This window comes from Oncorhynchus clarkii, chromosome 28, assembly GCF_045791955.1.
Source record: "Oncorhynchus clarkii lewisi isolate Uvic-CL-2024 chromosome 28, UVic_Ocla_1.0, whole genome shotgun sequence".
Lineage (NCBI taxonomy): Eukaryota > Metazoa > Chordata > Actinopteri > Salmoniformes > Salmonidae > Oncorhynchus > Oncorhynchus clarkii.
The window spans coordinates 3,288,158-3,306,267 of record NC_092174.1 but is presented as its reverse complement, the minus strand read 5'-3'; the positions used below and the strand labels follow the sequence as shown (position 1 = coordinate 3,306,267).

General features: G+C 39.8%; 2 protein-coding genes across 4 annotated transcripts in view; one reads left to right on the top strand and one right to left on the bottom strand.

Annotated features, from left to right (window-relative positions):
* LOC139386660 (RAN binding protein 9) overlaps positions 1-18,110 on the bottom strand; it is a 371,620-nt gene that overhangs the window by 190,884 nt on the left and 162,626 nt on the right. The window lies entirely within an intron of this gene.
* On the top strand, positions 7,412-16,590 carry LOC139387154 (zinc finger protein 622). 3 transcript variants are annotated; one of them, XM_071133192.1, is made up of 9 exons: positions 7,412-7,507; positions 8,110-8,173; positions 8,347-8,928; positions 9,129-9,407; positions 10,471-10,633; positions 10,903-11,018; positions 14,436-14,579; positions 15,044-15,210; positions 15,246-15,473. In XM_071133192.1, exons 2-8 carry the CDS (start codon positions 8,122-8,124, stop codon positions 15,175-15,177), a joined length of 1,470 nt encoding a protein of 489 aa, XP_070989293.1. In that variant the 5' UTR covers positions 7,412-7,507; positions 8,110-8,121; the 3' UTR covers positions 15,178-15,210; positions 15,246-15,473. The 3 variants fall into 3 exon arrangements, with proteins under 3 accessions (XP_070989293.1, XP_070989292.1, XP_070989294.1); XM_071133191.1 differs by having other exon boundaries at positions 15,044-16,590; XM_071133193.1 differs by having other exon boundaries at positions 7,414-7,507; positions 9,132-9,407; positions 15,044-16,485.

Sequence of the window (18,110 nt, the reverse complement as noted above, 5' to 3'; positions counted from 1 at the left end):
AGCAAAAAAAATGACAACGTTAAGGAGCCTCCAAACAGGCTGAAAAATGTAATCCCTACAAATAATTTACAGGACACCTGGAGATTACTATTCCCAACTACAAAAGACTACTCATTTTTTTCTCAAAGTAAAAAAACCTATTCGAGAACTGACTACCTTTTCATTTAAAAAAAATTCACTAGGTTAAAAAACTCCATGACATATGATATTGGATTATTATTAATTACACCAACAGAAAATTGACTTAACGCAGAACATGGAGAATGAACAGAGCGCATCTTCAAGACCCGAAATGTGTTAACTATACAGTTTAAGTCGAAAGTTTACATACACTTAGGTTGGAGTCATTAAAACTTGTTTTTCAACCACTCCACACATGTCTTGTTAATTAACAAACTATAGTTTTGGCAAGTCGGTTAGGACATCTACTTTGTGCATGACACAAGTCATTTTTCCAACAATTGTTTAAAGACAGATTATTTCACTAATAATTCACTGTATCACAATTATAGTGGGTCAGAAGTTAACATACACTAAGTTGACTGTGCCTTTAAACAGCTTGGAAAATTATGTCACGGCTTTAGAAGCTTCTGATAGGCTAATTGACATCATTTGAGTCAATTGGAGGTGTACCTGTGGATGTATTTCAAGGCAAGGGTCAAAACCGGAAGGACTAGAAAAAGGAGAATGCAAAAAGCAGGAGAGCGGGAAAACCGCTGTTTGACGTGGAAACATACAAGATGAACTGGCACAGAGAGACAGGAAAAACAGGGATAAATACACTGGGGAAAACAAGTGACAGCTGGAGGGGGTGGAGACAATAACAAGGACAGGTGAAACAGATGAGGGTGTGACAACTGCTCCAAAACCGCCATAAAATAGCCAGTCTACGGTTTGCAACTGTACATGGGGACAAAGACCGTACTTTTTGGAGAAATGTCCTCTGGTCTGATGAAAGAAAAATAGAACTGTTTGACCATAATGACCATCGTTATGTTTGGAGGACAAAGGGGGAGGCAAGGAGGTGGCAAGCCGAAGAACACCATTCCAACCGTGAAGCACGGGGGTGGCAGCATCATGTTGTGGGGGTGCTTTGCGGCAGGAGGGACTGGTGCACTTCACAAAATAGATGGCATCATGAGGAGGAAAATGATGTGGCTATATTGAAGCAACATCTCAAGACATCAGTCAGGAAGTTAAAGCTTGGTCGCAAATGGGTCTTCCAAATGGACAATGACTCCAAGCATACTTCCAAAGTTGTGGCAAAATGCCTAAAGGACAGCAAAGTCAAGGTATTGGAGTGCCCTGACCTCAAACCTATAGAAAATTTGTGGACAGAACTGACCCAAGTTTAACAATTTTAAGGCAATGCTACCAAATACTAATTGAGTGTATGTATCTGAAATAAATCATTCTCTCTAGTAATATTCTGACATTTCACATTCCTATAATAAAGTGGCGATCCTAACTGACCTAAAAACAGATTTGCAAATTATGGTGGAAAATAAGTATTTGGTCAATAACAAAAGTTTATCTCAATACTTTGTTATATACCCTTTGTTGGCAATGACAGAGGTCAAACGTTTTCTGTAAGTCTTCACAAGGTTTTCACACACTGTTGCTGGTATTTTGGCCCATTCATCCATGCAGATCTCCTCTAGAGCAGTGATGTTTTGGGGCTGTTGCTGGGCAACATGGACTTTCAACTCCCTCCAAAGATTTTCTATGTGGTTGAGATCTGGAGACTGGCTAGGCCACTCCAGGACCTTGAAATGCTTCTTACAAAGCCACTCCTTTGTTGCCCGGGCGGTGTATTTGGGATCATTGTCATGCTGAAAGACCCAGCAACATTTCATCTTCAATGCCCTTGCTGATGGAAGGAGGTTTTCACTCAAAATCTCATCTTCCTTTACAAGGATCAGTCGTCCTGGTCCCTTTGCAGAAAAACAGCCCCAAAGCATGATGTTTCCACCCCCATGCTTCACAGTAGGTATGGTGTTCTTTGGATGCAACTCAGCATTCTTTGTCCTCCAAACACAACGAGTTGAGTTTTTACCAAAAAGTTATATTTTGGTTTCATCTGACCATATGACATTCTCCCAATCTTCTTCTGGATCATCCAAATGCTCTCTAGCAAACTTCAGACGGGCCTGGACATGTACTGGCTTAAGCAGGGGGACACGTCTGGCACTGCAGTATTTGAGTCCCTGGCGGCGTAGTGTGTTACTGATGGTAGGCTTTGTTACTTTGGTCCCAGCTCTCTGCAGGTCATTGACTAGGTCCCCCCGTGTGGTTCTGGGATTTTTGCTCACCGTTCTTGTGATCATTTTGACCCCATGGGGTGAGATCTTGCGTGGAGCCCCAGATCGAGCGATATTATCAGTGGTCTTGTATGTCTTCCATTTCCTAATAATTGCTCCCACAGTTGATTTCTTCAAACCAAGCTGCTTACCTATTGCAGATTCAGTCTTCCCAACCTGGTGCAGGTCTACAATTTTGTTTCTGGTGTCCTTTGACAGCTCTTTGGTCTTGGCCATAGTGGAGTTTGGAGTGTGACTGTTTGAGGTTGTGGACAGGTGTCTTTTATACTGATAACAAGTTCAAACAGGTGCCATTAATACAGGTAACGAGTGGAGGACAGAGGAGCCTCTTAAAGAAGAAGTTACAGGTCTGTGAGAGCCAGAAATCTTGCTTGTTTGTAGGTGACCAAATACTTATTTTCACCATCATTTGCAAATAAATTCATTAAAAATCCTGCAATGTGATTTTCTGGATTTTTTTTTCTAATTTTGTCTGTCATAGTTGAAGTGTTCCTATGATGAAAATTACAGGCCTCTCTCATCTTTTTAAGTGGGAGAACTTGCACAATTGGTGGCTCACTAAATACTTTTTTGTCCCACTGTATCATTTGGAATGCTTTTAAGGCGTACATCAGGGGAATGATAATCTCATGCTCGGCAAAAGTTAAATCTCAGTTACAAATTAAAATTAAAGAAAAATAAATCAAGATCTTAGAAAAAGTCCATGACAATCTTTACAAGCTACAGAAAATAATAAAATGTCAGAACTTAAGTAGGAATATGATATTTTACTTTTGAAGAGAGACAACAACTAGGTTAAACTCAAATAAAGCATACTACTTAATGGCAAATAAACCTGGTAAACATCTCACAGAACTCACAAAACGAATGCATGTCAAAACACTTATAATTTTAAAAGATAAAGATACAAATGCGTTCATTAGAAACAACAATGTGATTACTTACAATTGTAAAAGTTTCTACAAAAATCTATATCAATCAGAGTTAAATAACAGTTGGACTGATCCTACTGCTGCATTGTCGGAACTAGAAGCACAAGCATTTCGCTACACTCGCATTAACATCTGCTAACCATGTGTATGTGACAAATACATTTGATTTGATTTGATTTGATACAGCCTTCTGAGACTCAACAACCCTGAAGCAATAATCAGCAGACTTAACAAAATACCTAAAAACAGGGATCACCCAAAAATACAGATTAGAGACTGTTAAAACCTTTGCATTGAGAAAAGCAACAGGAATGGACAGCTTTCCCATAGAATTCATTTTGGGACAAAGTGGCACCCCTATTTACACTAATGACAACACACATCACTACATTCAGTGCTTCCTAGTTCCATGTATAAAGCAGTTATTTCAGTTATATTAAAACCAGGAAAATCTGGAGAGTCCCCTGCTGATTACAGACCCATTCGTTTAATAAATTGTGACAATAAAATTATAGCAAAGTTCATAAGCAATAGAATGGCAAAAGTTTTACCAGACTTGATTCATACCAATCAACAAGGTTTGTAAAAAAAATAAGACACTTACATATTCAAGAACATGTTTCAGTTTAATACGCAGAAAAACAATATAAAATTCCATCAATAATGGTTGTTGATGCCGAAAAGGCTTTCAACCGTCTTGAATGGCCTTTTCTATTCAAAACGTTGGAAGCTTTAAACTTTCCATCTGAAATAATACATTGAAATAATATATTATTTAAAGCAAAAATATACACAAATAATACATTATCTGATTACTTTAGAAAGGGGTACAAGACAGGGATGTCCCCCCTTCCCCCCTCCTTTTTGCAGTGGCAATTGAATCGCTTGCAGAAAGAATTAGACAGGACCCAAATGTAACAGGTATCAGTATAGGTAAACATGAATATAAACTAAACTTACTTGCAGATGATCTCCTGATATACCTGACCAATAAAGAAAACTCAATGTCCCTCTTGCTAAAAATATTTGAAGAATACTCGTGGAAATGAACGTGGAAAAAAACTAAATAATGCCAATAGGAAAAATATAAATATTAACTCATGGTCTACAGCAATCTTTTAAGTCGACCACAAAAAATATAAAATACTTAGGATGCTTAATAAGTGACAATAAACAACTTTAGGCAGATAACTATCCTATTACTCAACAATATGAAAGCATGCATTTTATAGGTAGAATAAACTTCAGAATGGCATGGTTCCCAAAGTTTTTATATTTACTCTCGGTAATAGCAAAGACAATCTTTAAAAAAGTGTACTCAGTCATAACAGACTTTATATGGTCTAGCAAAATTCATAGAATAAAAAGGAACGTTTTACATCTTCCTAAGTCTGAGGGTGGTTTTAATCTTACAGACTTGGAATTGTATCAACTTGCTTTTACTTGCGACATCTAGTTAAATGCACTAAAGAGGAACAATGGTACATTTTGAAGATGTGCATGCGCATCCCCAGAATATTTTCATCTGTCTATTTTCAAAGGATAAAGATAAGAACATTGACAACTTCATAGTTAAGAACACTATAACAATATGGAAGAAAAATATTATATAATCTACAAGAACCAATAAATTGGTCTACATGGAAAACTAAAAACATAGAAACCGTAAATGACAATGTAATAGGAAATGGATTTATTTCCATTACAGAATTAAAAAGCAATTTTGGACTGCCCAATGTAGATATTTTCAAATACATGCAACTTAAAAGTTTAATATCACGAAATCTTGAGGGAATCCTATTTGGAGTCAGAAAAGGATATTCACATGATAAGTAAGATATAGAAAACCTTGTAGATAGCACATCCAACTGAAAATCTCCTAGAAAAAAATATAAACTATTGGAACCAAGACTTTAAAAAACTGATATTGGGAATGTTGAAACATAACTAAGTTAGCAGTATAAACAAATGTATTGAATTTATTATACAAGAGACAAAATTCACTAATTCCACAGCACAACAAAATCTCCAAACAAATGGCAAATGTTTGGCCCAAACGCATATTAATGTAATTTCATATATTAGTCATTGCAAGACCACACTCATAAATAGAAAACGTTACTTACTACCTGTCTCAAATAAACTGGGGTTGAAAATACTCAGTTGGGATTCTACTAACCAAATATATTCAGTTTTTCAGGGGAGCTGTGCCGAACAGCTTGCTGGTTATTACTCTGTCTATATTGTAATGCCTACATTTATTCCTGCATGTTATATTAATCCCAAAACAATAAATGAATTTACTTTTTATGTTGAATTTCAGCTGGAGAAACAAAACACCTTAACACATTTTTTTGCTTACCCTAGTGTGAAATAAAACCCCATTCCATACATGACTTTGAAATCGTAAGCTCTATGAAAACTGAATCTGATGAGCAGAATGTAAGTGGAGAGGTTTTACATCAAAATAAGCGAGGATACACTGAATTTTTTTCTTCTTCTGATGAGGCACATTTTGGAGGGTTCAGGCACACCAATTGACAACAGACTTGCAGCACGCTTATAGGGAAGGGTTAATTCAACAAGCACAGCACGTACACAAATGGCTGAGAGAAAATGATGATAAAAAGATTGTGGGGGCTGTTTTGTTAGACTTCAGGGCAGCTTTTGACATTATCGCTCATAGTCTGCTGCTGGAAAAACATATGTGTAATGGTTTGATACCCCTGCTATATTGTGGATAAAGAGTTGCATGTCTAACAGAAAACAGAGGGTGTTCTTTAATGGAAGCCTCTCCAATATAATTCAGGTAGAATCAGGAATTCCCTAGGGCAGCTGTTTATGGCCTTTCATTTTTTTCAATCATTACTAATGACATACCACTGGCTTTGAGTAAAGCCCATGTCTATGTATGCGGATGACTCAATACTATACATGTCTGTTACAACAGAGACCAAAATGACTGAAACACTTAACAAAGACATGTAGTTAGTTTCAGAAAGGGTGGCTAGGAATATATTTGTCTGAAAAAATAGCATTGTGTTTGGGACAAATCATTCACTAAACCTTAAATATTGTAATGAATAATGTGGAAAGCTGGCAAGTTGTGGTGATTAAACTGCTTGGAGTAACCCTGGATTGTACTGTCATGGTCAAAACATATTGATACAACAGTAGTTAAGATGGGGAGAAGTTTGTCCATAATAAAGCGATGCTCTGCCTTCATAGCAACACTATCAACAAGGCAGGTCCTACAGGCTCTAGTTTTATCACACCTGGACTACTGTTCAGTCGTGTGCTCAGATTCCACAAAGAGGGACTTGCAACTGGCTTAGAACAGGGCAGCACGCCTTAGATGTACACAGAGAGCAAACATTAATAATATGCATTTCCACCTCTCCTGGCTCAAAGTGGAGGAGAGATTGACTTCATCACTACATGTATTTTTGAGAGGTATTGACATGTTGAATGCACTGCCTGTCTAAACTACTGGTACACAGCTCGGATACCCATGCACCCCACAAGACATGCCGGTCTCTTCACAGTACCCAAGTCCAGAACAGACTATGGGAGGCGCGCAGTAAAAGACCAGCAACACTCCGTTTAATTCAGTTACACATGAAATGACACCATATATGGATCCTACAGACCCTACTGAGTATTCCCTACAATACTTTTTCTGTGCACTTACAATAATTTTTGCTCTATAAGCCAATATACATTATATTCAGGGGCTCCCAAGTGGCGCAGCAGTCTAAGGCACTGCACGCCAATTCCAGGCTGTATCACAACCGTCTGTGATTGGAAGTCCACATAATTGGCCTAGTGTCATCTGGGTAAGGGTTTGGCTGGGGTAGGCCGTCATTGTAAATAATAATTTGTTCTTAACTGACTTGCCTAATTAAATAAAGGTTAATAATATACAAATATTTAATATATAGTGATTTGCATTGTGGGCATTTATTTGACCTGGGAACATGTTGTAAAACCCAAATGTAATGCTAATGTCACTTAAATATGAATCAGTGTTAATGTTTAGACATTATGTTTAATTTATCATGAATAAATACAGGGTTTTGAAACGTTTCTACTGTTACGTGGATTACTTTTATTTTGAAAATGTCCGAAATTCCATGACCTGGAAATACTTTTGTAGTGTCGCTGAAACCCACGTGTGGAGGAAGACAAGTTTGCAGTCGTTTGCATAAACACGTAGTTCGCTTCCAAATTTTCTTCAAGGAGGGCTTTGAATTGGTACGTGAAGTGTGATTTTATTTGTCAAGTGTGTAAATTGTTTGTGATATCCTTTCTAGCCAGAAGTTAACTGAAGTTTCAGACATCAAGCTTATTAGTGGCCAAATAGCTAGCTACCTGTTAGCCTAGCATTAGCGCGTCATTGCTCACGTATAAATATGATTTCGCTAATGCTATCAAGCCAGTGCCTTGCTGGCTGCGCTTGCCTAGTCAAAATATGTTCCATGACGTTATAAAAATGATATTGTCACCTGTAGTAAATCACATTTTAATTGTCACATGCTTCGTAAACAGGTGTGGAATAACAGTGCAATTCGTACGGGCCCGTCTCTACCAGTAACGTTAGCTAGCTAGTCAGCTAGAAAGGTGTAATTAAACGTTACAGCGATTTGTTTTTCATGAGAGATGTATCTGGTTGACAAAGTCCTGTTCATCCTACCAATAAAAATTAAAAATGTTCATGCAGTGATAGCTGTTTGTATTCATGAAGCATAGCTAGCTAGTAAGCTACTACTGCATGTAGCTAGGTGTGTAGCTAACGTTAAACCCTTAATGTGAAAGTGGTTACATTTGGGACTAACCACATACTTTTTGGTTCTCAGGTTGACTTTAGAATGAATATTCCCATTAACTACGACGACGAACCTGCCCCCACAAAAGTTCATGGTAAGTGGAAATATAGAGGTAACATTAGTCTCGTATAGTCCAAAAGATGAATATATATCTGCAATGGTTACTATTGGTCAATGGTCGTTTCAATAAATTATATAAAGCCATTGATTCTTGAAGAATAGTAACTATAGGGGAGCCACTGTCGGCTAATCTTCTTATCTTTCTAGCCACAACCATGTCCTCGTATACCTGCATCAGCTGTCGTGTGGCCTTCGCAGATGGTGAGGTCCAGCGTGCCCACTACAAAACCGACTGGCACCGTTACAACCTGAAACGCAAAGTTGCCGACATGCCCCCTGTGACTGCAGAGAACTTCCAGGAGCGTGTGCTGGCGCAACGGGCCGCCACCGAACAACAGGTGACTGGCGCCACTGTCAGCGAGGGCTGCACCACGTGCAACAAGAAGTTTTCCAGCTCCAATGCCTACCAGAACCACCTGCAGTCCCACAAGCACCAGCAGGCAGAGAAGCAGGCCTTGCTGGCAGCCCAGAAGAAAGTGGAGATGATGAATGAGAAAAACCTGGAGAAGGGCCTTGGGGACGACGGCAAGGTGGACCACAATGCCAAGAACGAAGCGCTACAGCAGGCCCTAAAGCCGCCGCAACGGCCCAATCCGGAAAAGGCCCAGGCTTCAGGAGTGGAGAGGCCAGCAGCGGATAAGTCCAAGCCGGAGAAACCGCCCAGGCTGCAATGGTTTGAGGGGCAAGCGAAGAAGATGGAGGTAGAGGAATTGGCCACAGCAGAGGAAGGTATGATGTCTGACTCAAGTAGGCCTGAATTAACTTGTGTAGGATCTGTCTGGATTGCATGAAGATTTGGCCAAGAATGTGTCGACTTTTGTGAAGATGATTGTAATATCAAAACGCCATCCCTATTTGTCAGTGTTGCTGTGGTTGTCTTGGGTCTTCTGTCTGTCTCCATTGTCACTCAGTCAGTTTCTTTATTTCAGAAGAGTGGGAGGATGTGGATGGCGACAATGACATGGATGATGATGACTTCGAGGAAGATGCTGACGAAACCATGGAGCACGAGGAAGGGGATGGTTCTGCTTCGGCTTCCCCCCACCACGCCGTTCTACCAGGGGCCATCCCCCCCACGGACTGTTTGTTCTGCCCCCACCACTCTCACTCACTCCTCAAAAACCTGGCTCACATGACAAAAGTGCACAGCTTCTTCCTGCCCGACCTGGAATTTCTAATCAACCTCAAGGGACTAATTTGCTACCTGGGTGAGTGGAAGTCCATAAGTGTCATCAGGTCCTCCATTGTTCTACCAAGAGTGGCTGAATATCTTTACACCGTTAGCTTGCTCGATGGTTCATGCACCTTGTTTGGAAAGCATGTCATTTTCTATAATCGTGTCTTGCCTAGGGAAAATAACCTGTAGCTGGGGTCTAGAGTTTTTCCTCTTCCGGTTTTTAGACGTGAAACTGAATGTTTTTCTGACCGTGTATTCTTTAAAGAGCACCTTGGTTGAACCCCCTACCAACAAAAAAATGAACTCCTGTTGTCTGTCTTGACTTTTTTTTTCATTTATTATTTTAGCCAGGGAGTCATGCTGAGACCAATTGACTCTTTTGCAAATCAGTCCTGCATGAACACATCAATAAACAGCAATTACACTATACATGCTGTATCATGTCCGGCTGTGATTGGGAGTCCCATAGTGCGGCGCACAATTGGCCCAGCATCGTCCGGGTTTGGCCGGGGAACGCTGTCATTGTAAATCAAATTTTATTCTTAACTGACTTGCCTAGTTAAATAAAATAAAAATGTCTATATACACATCAATTACACAATGCATGAAAAGCAAACACGATTGTATGAAACAAATGCTTTCTTCAGTAAAAAGGCCCTCTAACATCTCCCTGAATTGCCCTAGAGGCATCAACTACACAAACTTTAAGGCGTTTGAGATCATTTCATATGACGTCCAAAAAAACTAAAAGCAGATTTACCTAACTGGTGATTGCAGGGAGAGTTGGCCTTCCCAGAGTTGGCCTTCCCTGAGACGGTCTGGTAACTTATACGTCTGAAGGTAAACAATGAGGTAAGGTATGGCGGGTGTTTATGCCATACCTTACCTTATTGTTAAGCTTCAGGAGGGGTTGATTTATCACCCTAGTTGAATGCACTGAGTGTTAGTTGCTCTGAATAAGAATGTCTGCCAAATGTTTTTCATTTACATTTAGGTCAATCTAAACCTGAATCGGAGGAGTCTCTTGCGTCATTTCTCTGCTATTGAAATCTCACTCATAAATCTTAAACATACTCTTGTTCTTTGTGTTGCAGGAGAGAAAGTGGGCGCTGGTAAGGTGTGTCTGTGGTGTAACGAGAAAGGCCGCTCCTTTTACTCCACTGAGGCAGTACAGGGCCACATGACTGACAAAAGCCACTGCAAGCTCTTCACCGACGGAGATGCATCGCTGGAGTTTGCCGACTTCTACGACTTCAGGTAGGTGTCAAATACCAGGGCTCCTATAGTCTAACCTTTTTCACACTACTGAGCTGAACCAAGCTGTACTGTGCTTGCCTGGTTCCAGCACTGTAGTTGCTGGGACTAGGCTGGAAAGGACAATATGAAGAAGGAAAAATCAGAGCCAGCACAGAATTCAAGTATGCACCGTAGTAGGAAAGGGGGTCTTCTGCCCCTCACTTTATCTTTGATTGTAATTATATATTAGCAATTTCTCAAGTGGCCATTTTGTGAAATGTTGTTTGCAGGACAAGTTATCCTGACCAGAAAGAGGGAGATGATGTTGAGATGGAGGATGAAGAGTTGCCGGACGGGAAGAACATAGACTACGATGATGATACGCTGGAGCTCACCCTTCCCTCAGGTGAAATCAAATTATTTTCACATGCTTCGTAAACATCAGGTGTGGACTAACAGTGACATGCTTACTCACGGGCCCTTCCCATCAATGCAGAATAAAAAAAATGAACACGGGGAATAAATAGGCAATGATAGCTTGGCTATATACAGTGCATTAGGAAAGTATTCAGACCCCTTGACCTTTCTCCACATTTTGTCACATTAAAGCCTTATTCTAAAATGGATTAAATCCTATTTTTCCTTCAATCTACACACACTACCCCATGACAAAACAAAGTTTTTTTAATAAAATATCACAACTATTTAGACCCTTTACTCAGTACTTTGTTGGAGCACCTTTGGCAGCAATTACAACCTTGAGTCTTCTTGGGTATGGTGCTACAAGCACACCTGTATTTTTGGAGTCCCCCCCCCCCCCCCCCCCCGTTTCTTCTCAAGCTTGGTCAGGCTGGATAGGGAGGACTCTCCAGAAGACCTTATATAGACAGGTGTGTGCCTTTCCAAATCATGTCCAATCAATTGAATATACCACAGGAGGACTCCAATCAAGTTGTAGAAACATCTCAAGGGTGGTCAATGGAGTTCAATTGAGTCTTATAGCAACAGGTCTGAATGCTTATGTAAATAAGGTAAATGTATTTTTGCCATTATGGTGTAGTTTGAGATTTTTATTTAATACATTTTAGAATACAGCTGTAATGTAACTTTTTCCACATTTTGTTAAGGGGTCTGTATACTTTCCGAATGCACTGTGTGTATATAATATTTTATACACACACAGTCCAGGCAAAGTTTGGACACCTATTCATTTAAGGGGTTTTCTTTATTTTTACTATTTTATACGTTGTAGAAAAATAGTGAAGACATCAAAACTATGAAGTAACACATTGAATCATGTGCTAACCAAATAAGTGTTAAACTAATAAATACATTTTAGATCTTTCAAAGTAGCCACCCTTTATGACCGCTTGCTCTTGGCATTCTTTCAACCAGCTTCACCTGGAATACTTTTCCAACAGTACTTTTCCAACACTCTGCGGTCCAACTCATCCCAAACCATCTCAATTGGGTTGCAGCAATCCACCAATCAAGCCTTTATGGTGACGTGGCCAGACAGAAGCCACTCCTCAGTAAAAGGCACATGACAGCTTGCTTGGAGTTTGCCAAGACACCTAAAGTCTCTAACAATAAAAAAAATAAAAAAAGATTCTCTGGTCTAATGAAACCAAGATTGAACTCTTTGCCCTGAATGCCAAGCGTCACGTCTGAATGAAACCTGGCACATCCCTACGGTGAAGCATGGTGGTGGCGGCAGCATGCTGTGGCAATGTATTTTTTTCATCGTCATTCACTGGGAAACTAGTCAGGATTGTGGGAAAGATTAAAGGAGCAAAGGACAGAGATCTTTGATAACCTGCTGCAGAGCGCTCAGGACCTCAGACTGGGACGAAGGTTCACCTTTCAACAGGACAACGACCCTAAGCACACAGCCAAGACAACGCAGGAGTGGCTTCAGGACAAGTCTCTGAATGTCCTTGAGTGGCCCAGCCAGAGCCCGGACTTGAACCCAAACGAACATCTCTGGAGACCTGAAAATAGCTTAATCCAACCCAACAGAGTTTGAGAGGATCTGCAGAGAAGAATGGGAGGAACTCTCCAATTATAAGTGTACAAGTGTAGCGTCACACTCAAGAATACTCAAGGCTGTAATCGCTGCCAAAGGTGCTTCAACAAAGTACTGAGTAAAGGGGCTGAATACTTTATGTAAATGTGATATTTCCGTTTTTTTAAAATGTATGTTTAAAAATGTCTAAACCTGTTTTTGCTTCGTTATGGGTTATTGTGTCTAGCTTGACAATGTGGATAAAGTCAAGGGGTCTGAATGTTTTCCTAATGCAGTGTGTGTAGGAGATACTGAATGCCATTTGAGTTTGGAAATTTACCAGCGAATCTTTACGAGAGACATGCAAATGAACAGTTTTCATGCATGCTTGTCTGAAGGAAAAATGGTACTGGCTCTGGAGTAGCATACGTTGAGTCTGGAGTCGCTAGGGCAACTGTCCTTCTCGGTAAAGATGGGGGAAGAGCAGATGGGCTGAGAACAGAGGAGATAAAAAACACAAATCAAGATTGCAGCTATACAGAACTAATCCAAAGGTCTTTGACTTCTCAAACACAGCAGAAAGGTAACACTATGATGCCCTGTCAATTTATTAATTCAGCCACTTAACATAGACGGCAAGTTAAACTTAGCAGTCGCGTTAACACAGAGTTGACGCAGGGGAAAGAACGCATAACAATTATCTTGCTGCGTTTTGTAAATGCAGATTTAAAAAATTTATTGTAATTTCTCCTCTACATCAGGCTAATTTTGTGCTTCAGTTGCACATCTAAGCTGGGATAAGAATTCACGAACGGGCATTCTATCAGCAGACAGCGCTGACTTATGTGTAGTTACTTTTCTACGGTACTTTTCCAAGATTGCCTAATGTTTTGCTCCAAGTTAATGTAACTGGCTACTATCTTTCTAAACTCAGGACCTTGTCTTTCAAAGATAATTCGTAAAAATCCAAATAACTTCAGATCTTCATTGTAAAGAGTTTAAACACTGTTTCCCATGCTTGTTCAATGAACCATGAACAATTAATGAACATGCACATATGTGGAACGGCCGTTAAGACACTAACAGCTTACAGACGGTAGGCAATTAAGGTCACTGTTATGAAAACTTTGGACACTAAAGAGGCCTTTCTACTGACTCTGAAAAACACCAAAAGAAAGATGCCCAGGGTCCCTGCTCATCTGCGTGAACGTGCCTTAGGCATGCTGCAAGGCGGCATGAGGACTGCAGATGTGCAGATAACCTATGGTGGTCTGCTTGAAATATGTTGACATTGCAGACTGGGTCAGGGAGTAGTTTGAAATGTCTCTGAAGACACTTCCCAGCTGGTCAGAGCATGCGCTAGTACGCAGCCTGGTAGTATGCAGCCCGGCAACTAGGAGTGCCACCTTGATGAGCATTTTCTTGTTTGCCAATGAGTGCAGTCTTAGTGCCAGCATCGGTTTGTGGTAAATGGACAGCTACGAAAAATCTAGATAAAAGCTCTTGCTAAATAGTATGGCCTACAGATTATCATGAAGTATTCAAACTCAGGAAACACTATGATGAATGTCTTGTAAATTTTGATTTCTGCTATCTGACCAAATGTACGCAAATTATGAACTTCCATTTGTCTTGAACCCCTCTTAACATCTCTTTAGAATTAGATGGGCTGTCTTCAACTCCCTTCAGACCAGAGGTTTGCAATCTTATGCGCACAGGGCCGGTGTATGTGCAGGCCACCGCAGTAACGTGCCGTATTAAACTAATCATAGCTTCCAACTAATACATATTTTCTTATCTCTCGCTGTTTTTCCTCAGGTGCTAAGATTGGCCACCGCTCTCTGATGCGATACTACAAGCAGCGTTTCGGCGCACCCAGGACTGTGGCGTTGGCCCACAACAGGAACGCAGTGGGTCGGGTACTCAGGCAGTACAAGGCCCTGGGCTGGGGTGGAGACATGGGTAAGGGTCAACACTACACATCAACCATGATCCATGCAGGGTTGCACCTACACATTCACTACTGAACTCTATAATTGAGTGAACCTATACATAACTTAACGCGTGCATAGAGAAATTAATAAGCCAGTCTATACATTAATTGAGTTTAATTTACAGATAATCCTGAGTTCACAATTTGATTTAGAGATGAACCAATAGTCTTTATTTAAACTATCATTCAAACCTTCAGTGTATACCTTTTTGTTCTACCCTTATGGAAACCAATGCGTTTTTGAGACTTCAATTTTCCACAATTTAAAAATATCTTCCTTTTTTATTTAAAAAAAAAATCTCCCACGTGACTATTTTGAAGGTGTTTGACCAAGAACGGTATGGAGCATGTGACCACAGCAGTAACATGCGAAAAGCTGAATACAATTAATTGACCAAACCCATTCACCATTCATTGCTTGTTTTCTGTCTAGGTAAAAACTCTTTCCATCAGAACCAGAAGGACATGAAGTTTGTCCAGAAGATGAAGTCAAGGTGGATGCTGAAGATAGGCATGGGCAACAACTCTAACAAACAGACCCACTTCAGGCTCCAAGTCATGTTCTAGTCCCTTGACAGAAAATACAGCGTTAGATCCCCATATACCTGACTCTCATATCATTGGACAGTCCCTAAACCTTTTACGGCTAATGTCTTGCATCGTTCAAAGATGTCTATTGTAAACATTCAGCACTCGTTATATCTGCTGCATATTGCAAAGGACTTCACCATGACATAATTTTCAGAGCCGTTAATATTTACTGGATATGTCATTCTATTCATGATCCGAGGTCCTATACAAAATACTGAGTTACTGTTTTGTATTTTGACAAATGGCTGTATATTTCACATCATGAAATTCTGACTTGGATAATTTGTCTAATTCATGCTGTCATTCCAGCAAGTAATTGTTTATAAAATACAATTGAGGTTGAGTAATAAACATTAAGGAATCGTTATGTTTCACATTTGACAAATTTAACTGATTCCATTGGTAAATATGACAATTTTATGCCCATTTGGTTATTGAGTTTATGGGTTTTTATTTGTGCAAAGTACAAATAGAGGGATCAGTCACTTTGGACAGGTTTTTGCCAGCAAAATTAATCAAACATATTGTTGCAAATTCAGGAGGAAGCCATGACCGTGATTATAACCCAGGTCCAGTGACTGTCAAGCCAACACCTTAATTGTTACGACAGGAGGTCTCAAACTCTTAACACCTAGCTACCTTGTTAAGGTCGCTACAACGTTTTTAGAAGTCAAAGGTATATTTCCCCAAAATTTGAAAATATAATTTGCTTCCTGAACTTGCAGTCTAAGGACAATGAGAAACTGCAATCCACACTGGTTGTGTTTAATATACAGAGCAAAAATAGAAAAGCAATGTACAGTGTTGGTGCTGAAATAAAAGATCCCAGAAATGTTCCATATACAAAAAAATGTATTTCTCAAATGTTGAGCACAAATTTGTTTACATCCCTGTTGGTGATGAGTTGTTGCCGCCTCAAGTAATTTTAGAGAATTTGGCAGTACATCCACGCAGACGTGCTGATGTCAATGTTGTGAACAGAGTGCCCCATGTTGGCGGTCAGATTTTGGTATGAGCAGGCATAAGCTACAGACAGCGAACACAGTTATATTTTAGCATTGGCAATTTCAATGTAAAGATACCGTGACACGATCCTGTGCCATCACCTCATGTTTCAGCATAATGCATGGCACAAAGGATCTGTACACAATTGGAAGCTGAAAATGTAACTCAGTGAAATCTTTTGAAATAGTTTCCTGTTAAGTTTTATATTTGTGTTCAGTGTATAATGTTATTCCAGTGCCCTAGAAAATAAAGGCTAATTTCCTTGAATCATTCAACATACATTACCATAGGCCCATTGTATTTTCACAACGGAATTAGCCTTTTATTTATTTTTTTAGCTATTATACGTTAAATCACTGATTTATAATTAAATAATATAGAAGATATTCCAGGAATCCTATGTTACATAATATATGGATGAGGAATTGATGTATGAACTGTTTTATTCCACAGAATTGCTTAAGATAACCAAACAGAAAATGGTAGAGAGGGTTTTGGAGCCATCGAATGAGTCCTGGTCTCAGATCGGAAACATAATCACCTCTTCAAATGGCAGGACAAAGACATCTTGTCATCAGTCCACGCAGCACTGAAACCTGTGGCTGACTTCACTAATGTTCTCTCTGGTGACAGTTACTGGGGGGCAGAGGCGGGGGTACTGCTGTGACTGAGGAAGATGATGACTCGGAACAATGCAGCCACCACCTGCCAAGAAAGTGAAATTAGGGGATCTCCAGAAGTGAAGGGCCTATACCACTGCCCCTACAGTATACCCCTCGGAGTCTGTGCAGACACTGAACTAACTCGCTACCTGCAGGAACAGCCTGATAATCCCCTGACCTGGAGATTCGCTATCCATTGTCAAAGCTGGCACGTAGATACATATGTATTTGTGCCACGAGCACTGCACCAGAGTGAATGTTCAGCATTGCGGGGAACAGTGTTACCCATGTCCGCTCATGAGATAGATGATGCATAGTTTACATTTTACCAGCCGACTCCATAAAATAGCTTTTTTATTTGTTTTATAATATATTAAAGTATTTTTGGTTTTATTATAGACCTATAGATCTGTTCATATTTGCTCCTACCTATTTATGTTGCTGCTTTTAGTGGTAATTTATTGTAGAAGAGCTAGCCTTCAAAATCGTTTGACGTGTGGACTTTAATACAATGCATGTTTTTGTTGCTTTATGCTTTATAAATAGCCTAATAACAAGAGTCCCATAGGCGTCATGTCCAGAAGGCTAGTCAATATAATTAAATTGCAAAAAATATATAGCCTAATTTGCCTACTCCTGTCTATACAGAAATATATACATTTAAAATAGGCTACTTAACCAAAAAGCATGATTTGGAGAATCAGAGGATCATTACAAAAAAAGCTGTGGATTGTTTTTAAATCGCATAGCTTGTCGGAAGGCAGTGGGCGCTTCACATAGGCTACCAAATAGATGATTGTTGAGTTGAGAATAGAGTACCACAGTATGAGTCATAATACCCATAAAACCTTGCGGTCAAACGGAAATGGTTCCAATTTTACGAAACAGGTGTGACAAAACTGGCCCAGCTATTGAGACAAAAAATGTGACATATCATGCATTCTGCCACCACTTCAAATGATATAATCAAATATCTAGCTAATACAATTAAAATACATTAAATGAATAATAAACATAACTAAGGCTTTTTATCTACAGGTAAAATAGAGGACTATCAGTCCTACAAGAGCCCTGAAAAGTGAACCTGACTACCTGGATCGGATCAAAGCCAAGAGCGCACACTGACAAGGCTCAGAACTAATTTCACAGTTGGTTAGTAAACAAGCTAGCTCGTCGAAAGCTACAACTGTCATTGTTACAACTGCTAGCTACAATTGCCATGGTTATCTTATTATTGACTCC

Coding starts and splice junctions, on each gene's coding strand:
- LOC139387154 (XM_071133191.1), top strand. CDS start 8,122: ATGAATATTCCCATTAACTACGACGACGAACCTGCCCCCACAAAAGTT. Junction 9,408..10,470: donor GGGACTAATTTGCTACCTGG/GTGAGTGGAAGT, acceptor TTTGTGTTGCAG/GAGAGAAAGTGGGCGCTGGT. Junction 10,634..10,902: donor GCCGACTTCTACGACTTCAG/GTAGGTGTCAAA, acceptor TGTTGTTTGCAG/GACAAGTTATCCTGACCAGA.